This window comes from Lepisosteus oculatus, chromosome 19 (assembly GCF_040954835.1).
Source record: "Lepisosteus oculatus isolate fLepOcu1 chromosome 19, fLepOcu1.hap2, whole genome shotgun sequence".
Classification (NCBI taxonomy): domain Eukaryota; kingdom Metazoa; phylum Chordata; class Actinopteri; order Semionotiformes; family Lepisosteidae; genus Lepisosteus; species Lepisosteus oculatus.
Window position 1 is genome coordinate 15,534,333 of NC_090714.1, and position 16,555 is coordinate 15,550,887.

A 16,555-nucleotide genomic window follows, 5' to 3' on the forward strand; every position below is an offset into this window, starting at 1 on the left:
CGGGTGGTGCCGCCTGCTCACCGCGCCGTGCTTAAGAGACAGTACAGGGGTTTTCAAGAGGGCCGAATGCTTAAAATAAAAACCCCCTTCGCCGTGCTTATCTCATGTCACAGTGACACTGGACTGAACAAGCATCCCAGGTAGGAAGCGTGTGGGGGCTCCATTCAGAAGCTCCTCCCATTCCGATGAGGGAGAGCGCACCGATGTGCACGCTGGGCTGCAAGGACGAAGCCACTTCGACTAAACCCAACAGGAGGAGACGTACCGGCCGTCGTGGGCGTGGCTACTCAGCGACGTCACCGCCCCGACGACGAGCGGAACCTCCCTCGCGGTGCCGGAGCCGTCACAGTGCGCCAGGCATGCGGCTCCACTTCCTGCAGGGGGCAGTGCGGCGAGGTGAGTACCCAGACAAAACAAACTTTATTTCACACACACACACACACAAAACATCTCACAATAAGGACGCACTCGTAAAAAAAACGTTAAACTCTAGTGGACCGGGCGGTTAGAGAAGGGGTGGATGGACGTGCGGGGCCGGGGTGGTCACCTGTGTGTCGCAGCGCCACCAAGTGGCAGGTGGTGGCGTCGTCGGATCCTATCACCGTGACGGCGTCTGGGGAGACGGGAGAGAGGCGCCAGTCAGGGACACTCGGCCGACGTCGGCGCGTCACGACAGGCCAGCCGAAATCCTCCCCCCCCCGCCACCGCGTACTGCATTAAAATCCATTCCCTCGGGCAGCTCCGGGACACGCAGCCCTGCAGGACATTCGGCAGACGGGCGCCCTGGAGCTCCGCGACCCACACAAGCATCCCAACGCAACCCGCTCCTCCGTTAGGGCCCCGCTGAAAGCGCTGGTGCTGCTCTGTTTCCCCACTAACGAAGGAGACGGGTTTTCTTGTTTGTGCTGCTTGTAAGGGGTGGGCAACTTCACAGAGCTTGGCCTGCGACCACTACGAACTATAACGCTACATGCAAACACGGGTATGAGCCGGTGTCGATGAGCAGGTGTTCCAAGGCGGAGAGGCCACGGGCGCGACGGCCGTGACTCTGATGAAGGTGTTGCACAAAGTGTTGCAAAAAAAAAAAACGGGCTGAACGGGTCTCCTCTCACCAGCAGGTCTCGCTTGTTTCTGCCGAAAAGGCACACGGCGCCTCACTGGGACGGCAGGCAGATGCAGTACATACCACCTCGAACAAGGTAGGGAGGGTCTGCAGCTTCTTCTGCACAGTGTCCTCCCCCACCCACCAAGACCCAGACACTCTAACTGCACAGATAGCTCCGCCCGAGGTCCAGCTCCCCGTTTTTCCCAAGCCCCTCCATGCACGATGCACAAGCCTCCTGGGCACCAGCACCGACCCGCCTGCGACCTCCGGGGCTCACCGTCCGCCGGCGTGGTGGCCGCCAGCTCTCTCTGCTGCACGTAGAGCAAGCCCTGCGGGCCCACGGTGCGCGCCGCCCTCTCCCGGAAGCTCCTGGCGCTCTTCTGCGGGGGCACAAGAGGAAGAGGGAGAGGGGCGCGACGTGGACAGCAGCAGGACACGGTAGTCTCACCACCTGCCCCGCGAGGGTTTCATAATAATAATAATAATAATTGCTTACACTTATATAGCGCTTTTCTGGACACTCCACTCAAAGCGCTTTACAGGTAATGGGGACTCCCCTCCACCACCACCAGTGTGCAGCATCCACCTTTGGTTTGAATGGCAACATAACCGGAGGCAAATCAGGAGGCAAAACAAGAGGCACTCCTGATGGACTACTGATGAAGGAGAGTCCATTTTTAAACTCGAATCTGAAAACTACGCGACCCTAAAAAACAACAACAACAACAAACAAAACCACACGTCCTTGCACACGTGCGTCCCTGTGGATAAACCAACAGAAATCGGGAAAACGCTTTTAAAGGGGAATTCTTAACTGCAGCGCTCGGCCCTTTCCTTCCTCAGGCCTGAACCAAGTATGATCCACTTTTCAGTTCATTCATTCTGGTATTTATGCCGTAAAACAGCACGTTTATCAATCCGATTTTATCCCCACAATGCAGGGCACTGATGCACACGGCGGAGGGACCGTCCCTACCTTGAAATGTGGGTATTTCCCGAAGAATTCGGTTGTCGTGTACGGTCGCTCAATTCTGTGATCATTGGCGAAGAGTGGCATTTCAATTCAATATTTTTGTGGCTACCAAAAGGTTTCTCGCTCGATCCACACCGGTTGGGGCATCTGTTCCGCCTTCACGCAGTTCCTGAAATGAGTGCCCCGCCTCCCTTAGCTGTCATGACTCCGCCCGAGGGTTTCTGGGAACTGTAGTACGACCCAGCATCCGCCTTTTCGCTGTCAAATGTCATAGGACTACGTTTCCCAAGATGCACGTAAACAGCGAAAGGACAGTGTAAATGCTCCAAGGTAAAGCATTAAAGTCAGCAAGTTCAACGTTTTAAGTTGTTTTACACTTATATAAGACAATAAACATTTCATGTGTAAATTGCACTGTTAATCAAAAATTAATATTAATTTCAAAACATCACAAAACTGCCAAACTTATATGAGTATAATCATATGGTATAAAGACAATGATGTCTTGCTCCGGTTTCAATGAACAGAATGCAACAATTATAATACAGCACACTTGTTAGGAGAAACATTTATTTTCTACAAGTTACGGTCAGCTGTGTAAAATATCACCATACTTCAGAAAACGTTTTTTTAATAAAATAAACATTTAAACTGCAAACTCCTGGTCCTTGATAAGGAGACATACAAGTAGATTTCCCTACCGCTGCAGTTGCTTGTCTTTGACGGTATTTCTTACATTTCCAAATCCAATAAGTTTCAACATTACTGATCGCTTCCTCACCCGTGGCTCATAATAAGCGCACAAAATCATTTACAGAAACAGCAAGAATTGTCATCTTGATGGAAACCTATACAGAGAACAGTGTACCTTTGGCAATAAATAATATGGTAATTTTTTAATTTGAAATTAGAGTTGAAGTATTTACATTTTAAACAGGACTGGCCCATGGTGAATGGAGTGCTGAGCCTCCTGTCACGGGGGTCTCCCGTGACCCCGACATCCACCCAGTCACCCAACCATTCAGCCATTTCCAGAATCGGAGCAATCAAGAGTAAGCTCACGTGCTTTAATAGAGATTTTAAAACAAACCCAGACACCCCCTTGTTCTTTATTTACAGCGCTGTCTCCGGGGAAACGCGTCACAGCTAGAAATACACGTGAGGAGCTTAAGAAGAAAAAAAAAAAACTAAAGCTAGAAAAGGTTCATCAAAGAGTCCGAAGTCAAGTGTGGTAGAGATTCTTACAATACAGGCACATTTACACACACATTTACAACCGGAGAGTCGCGGGCAGAGCTGACCATCCCTGCCGAAAGGACTCCGGGGAGGGTGTGGTGGTGTGTTCGAGACGTCTCCCCGGGGGGGTTCCCCATCCGGGTTCCGGGCTCGAGAAGAAACGACGTCCCGTTTTTTCCAACCCATGGACGCTGCAGCTCCCAGGGGAGGACAAAGGTCCGCGGTGCTTGGGATCCAAGCAGATTGCCCCCCAACACCGGCCGCCAAGGCCAGCCCGACAACGTGGTGCCGCGTGGTCCTCTCGCGTTAGAAGGGGCGCTGTAGGAAGGCGATGGGAGGGGACCCCACGCTGCTCGGGCTGCGCAGGTGAGAATCGTAGGACCCCGGCGTCACGCCCACCAGACTGTCATGGTGGGGCGTCTCCCCCTGCAGGAAGTCATCCTCCTCTTCGCCATTGGACACCTGCGCAGGAAGCAGAGAATCGATAGCCAATCAGCACCCAGGTCCCGCCCCACCCACAAAGGTCATGCACAGGTCGGCTCTGGGGGCGAGGCTTCCACAGCAGGAAGGCTTGGGAGACTTGCTAGCCCAAGAAGCGCAGCTTCTCTGCAGCTCAGTGGTCACCTGAGGGGGGTTACCTGTCTGACTGGCTTCTTCTGTCCGTCCACCTCACAGTCCCCTGGCTCCTCCCACACCTGGTAGATGGGCTCTATCAGCTTCCCCGACCTGCCGACATCCGACACAGAGGAACAGTGGGAGCAGGAAAGGGAAGAAAATGCCAACTGCAGAGCAGGGATCTCCCATTCCAATCCTCCAGGTCTTCTGGTTTACCATGTTCCGTGAGCTCTTAATTAGCTGAACCCATTTGCTTAGCTGGACCAGCTGAAGCACTTTCCCAGGTGCTGATTTAAAGCTCAGGGCCAGGGTTTGCTCACTGCAAACTGTGCTGCACACAGATCTTAACAAGGCACTGACTCAACCAGACGCAGCAAGGACTTGTGGGGCCAGCTACACTGAGCCTCTGGCACGTAAAAATAAAGAACAGTAAGAGCACGGAATCTTAGACGGCTTAATCGTTACATTTCCACGAACAGCAGCAAGAGAAAGGAAACACTCTGATGCCCCGGTAGGCGGGCACACCTGTACGCCCGTTACCTCTTCAGCAGGTAGGGGTCGAAGGGGAAGAAGCTGTCCAGGGGGTTGGTGTTGACGGGCAGAGACTCCCCTCCCTGGCCGCTCCTGACCGCGGGCAGAGTCAGCCTGTTATTGCGCTCGATGATGGTGTAGCAGAACACCAGCTGGTACTTCCTGCAGCGCAGAGACACATGGGGGGGGCATGAGGTCGCCGACAGGACCCTCACAGCGCCCACCCACCCCCTCTGCACCAGCACACGCTTCCAACATTAAAACACGGATTAAGGTGCGTGCCAAGGAGCAAGCCTATTCCAAGATTTACTGAAAACATACACTCTCAGCTATCTCCGACGCCATTTCTGAGCAGATCCATGTCTTGGTTTCCTGTTTCGGAACAGATAATCCAATGAATAGTAGCACACGGAGGACCACAGACACACGGGAAGGAGAATTCTGCCCCCGAGTGAGATGAGCCGACAGGAGCAGGGCGGAGACGGTTCAGTACCTTGTAATGGCGGCGAACATATTGGTGATGGCTGGCAGGCAGACCTTCAGCGGGTTCAGCTGACACATGACGATTCGCTCCAGGTTCATCTGCTGGAGGTAGGCCATTCCTGCCACACAGACACAGACCCCGCGGGGACATCACTCCCACCCGAACGACAAGGGCACAGCGATGAGGCGATGAGGGCAAATTAGCCTTGTGTTTTCACATTATTGATACGAAGCAGAAAAAGAGGGAGATCTGGGTCTCTTTTCAGCCAGGATCTACGTAACTCGATTCAACGGTCTATTGTCAACCATTCGTTTAGACCACAAAGTCATCAAATGTGAAAGATTAAGAAGATCGAAGCTGCAAGTAAGTTGAGGCACCGAGGTCCCTCATGCTCGTTTGGTAGTTCAGCGGCTCAGTGAATTGAATCTGGGCCTCATGCTCTCTAGATATTCACCGCGAGTCTCCTGCTCCAGACACTCCAGAAACGTTCCCTAATCTCCGTCTTAAATTTACTCCCTATTGTTACCCTGCATATCCACTCCTCCAGAGCCAAGGCTGCAGGCCGCAGACCAGGTGCCAACACACAGCCTGCAGGAAGAAAGCACCACGACGGAAGAGGAGGCCCCTGTGCCCCTGGCCTGTACCCACCCTGGCGCAGGCTGCCCTCCAGGATCTGCTGGTGCCTGAAGATCAGCGTGTAGAAGACCGCCTGGCAGGCAGAGTAGAAGGGGCCGTGCAGGCTCACGTCACAGAAGGCCCGGGAGCCCGCGTCCTGGCTGTCGATGTAGCGGTGGAGCCAGGGAACCAGCAGGTCCAGACACGCCTTCACCGTGCTGAGGGGCACCGGAGACAGGGAGTCAGGGGAGAACGGCAGGAAGAGCCGGAAAACGAGCTCATGGGACAGGCAGAAACCCCAGAAGGCACTCACGTGATGGACAGGAAGTTGGCCCGGGCCAGGAAGCTGCCGACATACGCGGCCGCGGCCTGCCGAAGGACAGGCGGGTGGCTGGGGTTCTGCACCGTCTTCCACAGGTGCTCCAGGAAGGCCTCGGCCAGACCCTGCAGGGGGGGCGACACAGCACACGCGCCGGCAGGGGAAAAGGGTGAGACACCGGCCCAGCCAGAAGCGGGGGTTCCCCGCGCCCCTCAGCTACACTGCGGGCAGGATGGGGACTCACCAGCCGGAAGCTGCACAGGTAGAAGAGGGCGAACTGCACGTGGCAGCAGGCGTGGGTGGGCAGCACAAGCTTGTCAAACACGCCCACCAGGTCCCGGTACAGCTCCTTCGTCTGCGTCAGGTGCAGGGACCCTGGGAAGCGCCACAGGAGGAGTTTTGGTTTTAACGTCTGTTCTATAAAGCCGTCCAACATCCCATCTACAACCTTTATCCAGAAGATGAGCTTGAAACACCCCTGGTCAATCACAGTCCCATCGGAGCTCCCTACGGCCGGCCTCGAGTCCTCACCGCTCACAAAGCACACGTCCTTGATGTAAGCCAGCAGGATGTCCATGAGGGTGTCCAGCCGCTCAGCTACAGGGTGGGCCATCACAGCGCCCCCTGCCTCTCCAGAGGGCCTGGCCAGGTCATCTTCATCCTTTCACAGACAAGACAGGAAAGCAAGACATGGAGGGGGATCAAATGAGCGCCTGGGAAATAACTGAAGGTCAAAAGCCAACAAAGCAACATTATACAAAGATGAACACATCGTTGTCAATGTCCTTTTAGCGTTCCTTTCTGTCCTGGAAATCACTTGGGACTCCAGGGAGCCGTCCGGTTACCATGTCAAACAGTCCCTCCTCTGGCGGCCCCTCCCGGCCCCTCGCCTGCTGCGCTGGGCTCTCCTCCGCCTCCTCGATCTCGCTCCGGGGAGCGCTCACCTGAGGGAAAACGGGGACACAGGGAGCTCATACTGGGGGGCGAGGAACCCAGGCTGGTCTGCCGAGAGGTTTCAGCCCGTCGTCCGCCTGGGAAACCACTAGCATATAGTCAGTGCTCCTCATCGGTGGAAGAGCATGAGCCCGTCATTACAATTAAATACTGCCGTTACTAATCGAGCGCTGCGAGCTTGCGTCTTTCCGAACCTCCCCAGGGATGTGCCAGTAAACCTCTTCTGGAGGAGTGTGCGATATCCCAGCCTGGGCTACTCTGGTCACGCCCACTGCTTTGTCCTCTGCTCTGCCTATCAGTGTCTGAACCCACTTTTCTCTACCCAGTTCCCCCCCCCCACTCAATCTAGCTCGGACCTTCCTCGTTACCGGAGCACCGGGTGACGACACTGTCCCAGCGGATCCTAAGCCTCTGTAAAACATCAACCCACACCCCAGCCCGGCCCAACTCACGTCCAGTTTGAGCATCCTGCCCATGACCAGCTCCAGAATGTCCCTGCGCAGCGTGGGGAGGTAGACAGTGACCCGCAGGAGGTTGTGGACGTAGCACTCCTGCGCACGGCACAGAAACGGCCTTCAGACCAGAGCCCCCCTCGCCAAGGTCACGGCCCCACAGTTCCCACAGTTCCCAGGCCAGACCTGGCACCACGCAACCTTCTTCCACTTTCTTACAAGTTACAAGACATAAAAATGCCCCGTGAGCTCCATGCGGCTACCTCCCACCGTAACGAAAAGCAACTCGGATCAGTAACCCCGAGCTGGTGTGATCTCGGGACTGGAGTCGGGGAAACGCTGATAGTCTTTGCCGGAGCCCTTACCAGGGTCCTGGAGGATTTCTGGACAAAGGGGAAGTTGTCCGTCAGGATGGGCATCAGGAACCTGGTAGTCCTAGGGCGCACAAGAAGGGAACCTCGTTATCCCACAGGTCTCGTTCTCAACACACAGACACAGACTCCCCACAGACCGACCAAGCCACAGAGCAAACTTGTCACAAACGATATTATTCACAAAATTACCATGCTAATGGAAAGAGAACTGCATGTTCTTTCTTTTCCCAGGTGCCACCTGAAACTCCAATGCGGAAACCTTTAACTGAATCTAAAAGCTTATATATTTTCTTTATCGCTATAAATTAAGTAAAATATCTTTAGGTTTGCGTCTGCTGCGAAGACTTACGAAGGAACATATCTGCTGATGACCTGCAGAGCTCGATGACACAGGTCAAAGTTCCTAGGCAGGTCTGAAACAAAACAGCACATAAAAATACAGTTCAGTTCCATCCACACTGACGCACAGATATACTGTACATATCCACATCCACACTGTGGCTCACTGCAGTATCCCCTGGATGGTTGGTACTTCTGCAGTGAATTAAAACCGATGGAAAACCTACTTTCGTCTTCGTCATCCGAGTCAGAAATGTCCACGCCTCCCTCCCGGATAACGATTCTCCCTGTAGAAACAGAAACACCGGAGCACAAGTTAGCAACTAACTCCTCGTACCCCACTGTCTTCTGTGATCTTACTACTCTGGCCTTCCTTTCTTTCCAAAAAGGAGGCTCAGAATACTGAAGGACTGGACTGAACGGCGGGGTCCACTGTATTAATTTCTGTCTGCACACCTCCTGTTTAACTGTGACACAGCCCAAAGAGCCGGATCATGAGAAGCTACCGATTTATCTCGTCTTATTCTGGGAGGTACAGCAGCTGAGGCTCGAGTTGAGAGCACATCCCTATGTGCGGCGACGCCCAGTGAGGTAACCCGCTCAAGGCTGCACAGCAGCCTCCTGCCTGGGATTTGAACCCGCAACCCTCACGTCAGGAATCCATAGCCTTGAACCACACTGCTCCCCTAAATACGATAAAGCACAATAATGCACCAGAGGTGACGCCGAGGGTGCTGCTGGGAAGAAAATGAAAACAGAAATCATGGACGCACTGACCGGGCGTGAAGTGGGAGACCACCATCTTCAGGCAGGACCGCAGGTAGACAGTCTGAGCCGAGACCAGGTTGCTCAGGAAGGCCAGGTATTCCTCCACGACAGCGGGGCTCCGGCCCAGCCACGGCAGCCTCTGCACACCGGGAAAGAGCAACCGTTAGCCCACAGCGGGGACACTCGGAGCTGTCCGGCACGGACTGCGCCAGGGCAGCAGGAGCTCTGCGGGAAACGCTCCGACGACGACGACGACGACGAGCGACTGCTGCTCACCAGCACCACAGACACCAGCTGCTCGTGGTCCTTGGTGAGCTGGGTGACACAGTTCCGAAACTCCTGGAGCCAGTTGATGATCTGGGCATCCTGCCGGCAGGAGAGAGAACAGGGATCAGGATCACAGCTATCGACAGGATAAGGGCCGCAGCACAGCAGAAACTAAAGGGTCTCCACTGCCATGGGATGAATGAACTAAAGAATATATTGTTGCTATCGCTGAGATACACCGCAGCTACCCTGAATCCAGCCTGACATGGTGCTAGATTTACAAAGGCTAAACTGAGTGTTACAAAATATATTGCATGTAATTATTTAACAGCTGAAGGTTCGGGTGACTCATTTTACCAACAGTGACTTTCCACATCCAACAATTTGAACAATTGTTCAGCATCAAATTAGGATTTTCACATTTTCCAGTAAGACTGTACCATACTCCAGAGACAGAATATAAAACACATTAATGCACGGGAGCTAAGAACAAGCACTTATTTTAAGAGTTCAGTGTCCTTACCTTTATATCAGGGTCTGAGAGCTGGTGTTTAAGAAGCTCATAGTCATTGGTGTCACCCTTAAGAAATAAATACTGGACATTAATTTCACAGGATGATTTCCAAACACACGCTGCTACTGTCATAACAAAAATGACCTAGCGGTCACTGCCCACTCGGACTTGACTGTACTCAATACACACAGTGTAAGATGCCACAAATCTCGGAAAAGCACTTCTAAATCTCTCACCCGTTTGAACTTCGCCAGTGTGTCCACCACATTGCCCCCAAACCGCACTGTCTTCAGCGGAGGGCTACCGATAAAATCCCTTTCCACCTCCATCTCGACTCGACACTGCGAGAAACACCCCCGTTCAGATTTAAAACCGTGAAATAAATGAAAAGACAACCAAGAGACAGTTCTATCCCTACAGATATCAAAGCACGTCCAGTCAGTCAAAGGATCACTGAAGGACAATTAATTGTTAGGTAATTATGATTAGCTGAAGGCAGTGAGGTGAGAATTACCCCTCGGGTTGACCATTACAAGTAACACGGAAAACAGTAGATGAAATTGGCTTTGCACAGATGCAGGATTATGCTCACCTTCTTCGAAACTAGGGGATAATACAAATTCGCAAATATGTCACAAATCACTGTACTGGAAACACGTCCAGTCTCCTGCGCTTTCTGTGGGACCTGACATGTGCGGACATGCTGCAGCTGCTTCTCCTCTCACCCGGAACTACAAACCGCGACCTCCTCTCTGACCTGGAAGTGACTGTTTGGTAGACTGGGTGAAAATAGGGTTAATGTTTTTTCATTCCAAAAATGGTTAGTATAACGTTTACCGTGAAAAGTACACACTGCATTAAGTTGCTGTACAATGTCATTATTTTGAATTATGTCAGCTTTCACTGTTCAATGGAAACCAAAATTGAATTTAACATAATTTTATAAACTTAGGAAGAGTTCTGGTGCGAAATACACCGAAGACCGCTTATTAAAACCACCCGAGAGAGGGACACATATGTATATTAATTAGTTATGCCTAGAGAGGTATTGGCTCTTTGGAAGACTTTAGAGCCTTTATTAGACTACAGGGAAAAGGTATATTGCGTTATAGTCTCAATAATTAGTATTTATTACAATATGTAGTCATAAGTATCCTTTTGCAAACTGACAATTAAACTATAACTTGTCAATTTATCCCCTATTAAGCATAGGTTTAAAATTAAGATAGATGATAATTGCGTCTTTTCTGAAAGCATCCCAGAACCTTTACATTTGGTTTAGTTATGACCTGTTAAAACGTTCTGGATTGATCTGCAAAATGATATTAAAAGGTTTTCTAGATTTTACATTTCGTTTAGGGGAATATATGTGATATTATATAACGGCATATCTCCAGGCTATTTCTAAATGTAAGAATATAAAAGTTTTGCGTACCTTATCTTTATTTACCTCATTTAATCTGTTTTTGTAAAATGCAACTGATGGTGTTATATGTACTCTTGTGTATTGTATGTAGTTTTGTAAATAAAAATAAAAAACGTCTATTAGCTTTCATTCGCGATCCAGAAATTATTTTCATTACCACGTTCACGTCTTCCAAGCGCGCTTTGCAGAATAGACTGAACAAAATGTTTATTTTTTCACTGCTTGCGTGTCTTCCTAATATGTGCATTTTACATTTATCGTCAACAAGTACTGAAAAAACTCGGTTGATTCGGTTGACTTCCAGTCCAATAAGAACATCTTGTTTTTTAAGGAACGTTTGTAGGTATTGAACTTTTTCATAAGGGCGGATTCAGGTCAATGAAGCCCCCTTTAGGAACAGCGGCTGTCTGTCTGCGAGCAGAGGGAATTAACGGGGTCTGGGAATTGTACAGGGACGTCGGTGAGTAATTATTTTTTGACAAGGGATGCGTTTATTTACACGGTCCCAGGGCAGCAGTACAGTGATGAGCTCCCCTTTAGGGCGCATGTGCGAACTAACAGAGCCCTGCGCCTGCGCAGACGGCTTGGGGGAAACGCTGGCACTTTCATCACAGGACGCCCCTGGCAACGGGCGTCACGTGACCGTACATGGCGCCCCTGCTGCCCTCTGTTTACTCTGTGCTCAAGTAAACAGTGCTCTTAGGGGTTCTCCCTCTCCAGGGTCCAGGGTCTGCACGTACAGTATGTGAGTGAGAGCTCTTTGCTTTCGGCACGGGCATTTTTCCCCCCACGTTGTGCAAAACGTTAATTGGCTTTTAGCTCACTCACATGGACAGACGAAGACAGCTAGATTGGGCTGTGCAGCACAAATGGAGCTAAAAGTGCACAGAGAGTGCATCCGTTTTCCCATTGAGACAGTAAGGACAGTACCTGAAAGGCCGTGTGGTGCTGTGGGCCATGTCATCCAGACTCAAAACCTTCTTCTTCAGAAAAGCCTTTACTTAACTGGTTCCGTTCTTCACCCCTCTGCTCTTCTTAATACCACCTTCCACGGTCTCCTCTGTTGTTATTGTTGTATTGTTGTAATTATAATTGTGTCCTATCTTGTGAAATCTTCTTATTTATTGTTGTAGTCTTCTTATTTATTGTTATTGTCATCCTGTAAAGCGCTTTGAGAAGCCACCTTTAAAGGCGCTATATAAAATAAAGTTTATTATTATTATTATTATTGGTAGTAGTAGTCAGACTCTCAGGCTCAGTGATGGCTCAGCAGCCCTAATGACTGACCTCACACTCACTCTATTGCACATGGCAGTGGACACATCTCACATACCCAGACAGACATCCTGTAATGTCATGTGGAATACCAGTGCCACATTCATTTGACACCTGTTCAATTCATAGACATAACCACCAACCCACTGAAGCTCAGCAGGTGTGGGCCTGGCCAGTACCTGGATGGGAAACCTCCTGGGAAAACAAAAAAAAAGGTTGCAGCTGGAAAACATGTTGGTGGGGCCAGCAGGTGGCGCTTACCCTGCCGTCCATGTGGGTCCTAATGCCCCAGTATAGTGACGGGGACACTATACTGTAAAAAGGAGCCTTTCTTCGAATGAGATGTACAACCGAGGTCCTGAAAATCCCAAGCCTTTTCTCGGAAAGAGTAGGGGTATCACCCTGGCATCCTGGCCAAACTTCCCATTGGCCCTTACCAATCATGGCCTCCTGATAATCCCCATCTGTGAATTGGCTTCATCACTCTGCTCTCTCTGCTTCATCAGTGTGCAGAAAAGCGCTATATAAGTGTAAGCAATTAGTATTAACCAATAATTCTCCCTTCAACCACCACAGTGCTGAAGAGCCTTAAGCTGCCCCAAACTCGCTCTCACCCTGGGGAAGACTGTAAGTACTGGGTCTGCCATCTGGATGGGGTATCTCTCACGAAATATGAATCTGTCATCTGGTCATGTGCTGACAGAACATGCAGGACACATTCAAATAGCTGTCCAACCTCACTCGCTTTAAAAAGATCAAAAAAATTATAACCTGCTCTGCTCTCAGCTGCTGTAACAGATTTAATATGAATGACATGAGTATGAATACAGGAACACATTTAGAAGACTATCATTGCTAGATTATCTTAAAACTGATGTTGTGTTGATCTTGTGTAAAGCACATTATAAGCAGCTTGTTGACCTTCTGACAACCGTGAACAGTCTCTGCTACCCTTTTGCTCACGTAATTGTGAAACTAACCAGGGCTTCGGACTGGGAATGAACTGAGCTGGACTGTGACAGATGTGCTGTTTTCAACGCATAGATAGAAGACGTGATTCTTATGCTTTAAACATTGCTGTTATTCAACTATGTTATTGCTTCTGGCAGTGAACCCAGCAGTCTGTATATTGTATGTTAAGTCGAATAGTCCAGGCAAGTCACTTTCCAGAGATATTTCTATATATAGAGAGAGAGCCCAGGTACAAATGCAAAGATAAGACAGAGTCTTGCAAATGAAAACTGTTTACAGTGTACAAAGGTCTGTTTGACAGAGGCTTATCACAATAAGAAAAGGTGTGGAGAGCTTTACTGTTCAGGAAGGACTCTGATTTTAATCTAGGAGCATTCTCAATATAAAGAGATGTATTTCCATCATGTATTAAGCCATACCACATTGATACAAGTTGGATGTGCCTTGATGATTTATGTTTGTTTTTTTTGATTAAAAGTTCCCGGATAATTATTCCTTCTATCGAACATTGTTTCATTGAATCATTTTAAACCATGTTTCGACCTGGTTTTGCTTAGAAACAGTCCTTTTGTAAAAAAACAACATTCTATTCAATAAAACAAAACAAACGTCGAACATTTGATGCAGCAGACATAAAATGAGTCTGTGCTTCTTGCTTCCGAAATACTAAGATTTCCAGTAAAGAAGAACAAACTTTCAGTCAGGTAAAAATCAGTTCAATCCTTCAGCAGTGCCGGCTGGAGTCCTTTGTTCGGTTGAAAGCAGGCCAGACAAACAGGGCTCGGTGGATGAAAAGAGATTTGAACTCCATTTCACAAAAACAAGCCAGATAGTCTTTCATTCGCTGGAGTGTGTTTTGCCTGTTAGTTCCTCTGGGTTCCCCTGTTCTTAACATCACACCTGTTAACATACAAAAAGACCATAGCCATTGTTTAGAAACAGACAGTAACGACAGGAAGCTATTCAAATCATTTAAACCAAGAGATTGACCTGCCTAAATCACTCGTGGAAACTTGGCTGTTTTTTTAATGAGACAAATCAGTTACAAATGTAACAGACTACAACAAGGAAGTCTAGGAAAGAAAGGAAAACAATACTTAAAATACCCCCCCCTCCCCCATATAAAACTACAGAGACAGCAGGGAGGGAGGAACTTCTGGTCCCTAAAACCATGTTATGGGCTCCTGGGGTGCCCAAATAATTGGACAGCAAGGGGGTGCTGAACCTGTCAAATTGTTTGACCGAAGATGTACGGTATATCCTGACCTGATCCTAGGGGTTAGAGAGGAGAGCCTCCTGTGTGTGTGAGCTCTGTTGGAACAGCCTGGGGTTAATTCCTCACTGGAAACACACCATTTTCAAACAGAAGGAAGCCACTCGCACCTTCAGTCTCTCCTGGGTTTCATTAGCCTGATCACCCGACTCTCATCCTTGTCTTTCTTGTAAGTGTCCCAGGGAGGTTGTTCCAGACTCCTACACCATTTTGCATACAGAAGAAACTCCCTATTTAAAACATTGTTCTACTTTTCACTTGTAGCGTGGCATTAACCTCAGATTGTGTTTTTAAATATTACGTTTGTTCTGGAAACACGTTTGTGACTTTGTAAACTTGTTTGTAAATTTCTCAACTTGTTTTTCTAAATACTTTCTCACGCTGGTCTACATCTTGCTTTCAGCATAAATGTCAAGATTCATTTTTTTTAAATCGAAGTGTCAAGGGATAATAAATTCATGCACTTAATAGGTATGTGCTCCCTATTGTTTACTGTGGAGTATTTTAAGGCCTAAAGCACTTCATTCAGTAGGATTCAGTAAAAATATTTATATAGTCCTTATGTTTTACAACATACATATAAAAGAAAGACTTTGATTGTGTTCCCTTTCAATGCTTTTCTCTGTGGCCATGTTGCACAAGGTGACCACGTCGATTAGCAGTATTCGTTAATGCTTAACCGAAAGTCAAATATCCTGCTTTTCGCTATTCTGTGTTTCCGTCTGGTGTGTGCGCTCTCTGAGCAAATGTAGCTGGTAATTTGACTAAACGTCCCCATGAAAAGTTTGAAACTCAATAGCGCCTGAGCATGAATATAGCACGAGAGTCTGAACGGGTGTCGAATGACAAATTCTACATCTTGTCTCGTTTCGTTAGTAACCGTCTATAATTAAATGAACTTAAAAAACACGAATGCATGTAAATGTAGATTTTCCTACGTGATTAACTCCGCTTAATAATAATAATAATAATAATAATAATAATAAAAACCTTGTTAGCGGGGCTATATTGGCGTTGTTTCGGTGGCTGTAGCTGGGCTAGATGCCGCCTCACTAGCGACAGTGGCGGAGACGGTGTGCAAGCTGCCTTCAGCCGGGGCCATGGGCAGAACCACTGGTGTCTGCAGCTCCGTGCCCCTCGGCCCCCCGCCGTGCCCGTTGGGTCTTGCCCTCCCTCGGAAGGAGCTCCTGATCCCGTTGGAGAGCCGGCTGGAGAGCCGCTTCACCAGCCCGGGCAGCCCCCTGTCCTTCTTCAGCAGCCCCACGTCGTCCTCCAGCTCCTCGGGGGGTACCTCGATGTTGCCCGTGTACCAGAACACCCACCAGATGAGGCTGAGGAAGATGATGATCGCGCCGGCGTAGATGAGGAAGTCGTAGAAGAACAGGTCCCCGAACACCCCCACTAGCAGGACCGCCAGCCCGAAGATATCGAAGGCCACCGCCAGCCAGAATGCGCAGGAGCAGCGGCCAAGCCCAGGAAGACCTTTTTCCATAGCTGGGGCAGGTGTGTGCCGGCCGAGACAACTCTCCCCTGGCCTCTCAGGCGAGCATAGCGCACCTGTTACCTGCAGCCTCCCGCAGAGGCTCGCGTTTCAGCAGAAGCTCCGAGGTGCCCGTCTGTGTGCGCGCACACAGGTGGAGGAGACAGGTGTGGAAACGCCGCGAGTCAGCCTCACCTGAGCTGCCCTGGAGGACACGGAGCGCAGGCACCTCGCGAGGGGGGGGCTATGTCGTCACAATAGCGCTGCACAGCAACAAAGGTGCAGGGACCAGCCAGGTAAGGTGGGGGAATTTAACCTTTGCATAGCCTATTGTACACACCGTGCCGTATATACACCTGTTTGTAACTTTTTAAGAGACGGTTTGTAACAGGTTCGGATGGATAATCAACGTTTAAAAGTGTTTTCAGGCAAAGTGCAACGAATCATTAATTTTATAATAAACCCCGAAATAAGGGGCTTGTATACATCGTGATTTACCGATTCGTCTGATCGTGTACTTGTTTCCTCTAGGAAATATGAGTGTTTAGGGGATACCATTACATAAATGACAATCGGAAGGAAA

The 16,555-nt window shown here is 49.5% G+C and overlaps 3 protein-coding genes and 1 long non-coding RNA gene across 6 annotated transcripts in view; 1 reads left to right on the forward strand and 3 right to left on the reverse strand.

Annotated features, from left to right (window-relative positions):
• Positions 1–2,167, reverse strand: part of ntan1 (N-terminal asparagine amidase) — a 5,200-nt gene extending 3,033 nt beyond the window's left edge. Inside the window, exons 1-4 of the mRNA XM_006637319.3 lie at positions 2,082–2,167; positions 1,383–1,485; positions 548–613; positions 266–374 (exon numbers count right to left, since the gene is read on the reverse strand). Of these exons, the coding sequence (XP_006637382.2) occupies positions 266–374; positions 548–613; positions 1,383–1,485; positions 2,082–2,162 (359 nt within the window). The 5' untranslated portion in view covers positions 2,163–2,167. The remainder of the gene's footprint in view (positions 1–265; positions 375–547; positions 614–1,382; positions 1,486–2,081) is intronic.
• LOC138224319 (uncharacterized) lies at positions 700–4,959 on the forward strand. The gene is made up of 4 exons (XR_011182778.1): positions 700–982; positions 1,116–1,199; positions 2,047–4,734; positions 4,847–4,959. It is a non-coding gene; the product is annotated as an uncharacterized lncRNA (long non-coding RNA).
• rrn3 (RRN3 homolog, RNA polymerase I transcription factor) lies at positions 2,632–10,285 on the reverse strand. 3 transcript variants are annotated; one of them, XM_006637181.3, is made up of 18 exons: positions 10,139–10,285; positions 9,783–9,887; positions 9,556–9,612; positions 9,042–9,131; positions 8,775–8,904; positions 8,225–8,284; positions 8,008–8,071; positions 7,650–7,719; positions 7,285–7,383; positions 6,724–6,822; positions 6,410–6,539; positions 6,123–6,253; positions 5,873–6,003; positions 5,593–5,777; positions 4,954–5,062; positions 4,470–4,622; positions 3,953–4,040; positions 2,632–3,776 (listed from the first exon to the last, which is right to left on the reverse strand). In XM_006637181.3, exons 2-18 carry the CDS (start codon positions 9,873–9,875, stop codon positions 3,621–3,623), a joined length of 1,845 nt encoding a protein of 614 aa, XP_006637244.1. In that variant the 5' UTR covers positions 9,876–9,887; positions 10,139–10,285; the 3' UTR covers positions 2,632–3,620. The 3 variants fall into 3 exon arrangements, with proteins under 3 accessions (XP_006637244.1, XP_069037151.1, XP_069037152.1); XM_069181050.1 differs by having other exon boundaries at positions 3,939–4,040; XM_069181051.1 differs by lacking the exon at positions 7,285–7,383.
• Positions 10,286–13,029: 2,744 nt separating this feature from the next.
• Positions 13,030–16,207, reverse strand: si:dkeyp-72e1.6 (transmembrane protein 238). The gene is made up of 2 exons (XM_006637320.3): positions 15,483–16,207; positions 13,030–14,119 (listed from the first exon to the last, which is right to left on the reverse strand). The coding sequence occupies exon 1, from the start codon at positions 15,982–15,984 to the stop codon at positions 15,496–15,498; it is 489 nt and encodes a 162-aa protein (XP_006637383.2). The 5' UTR covers positions 15,985–16,207; the 3' UTR covers positions 13,030–14,119; positions 15,483–15,495.
• Between the last annotated feature and the right edge of the window lie 348 nt (positions 16,208–16,555).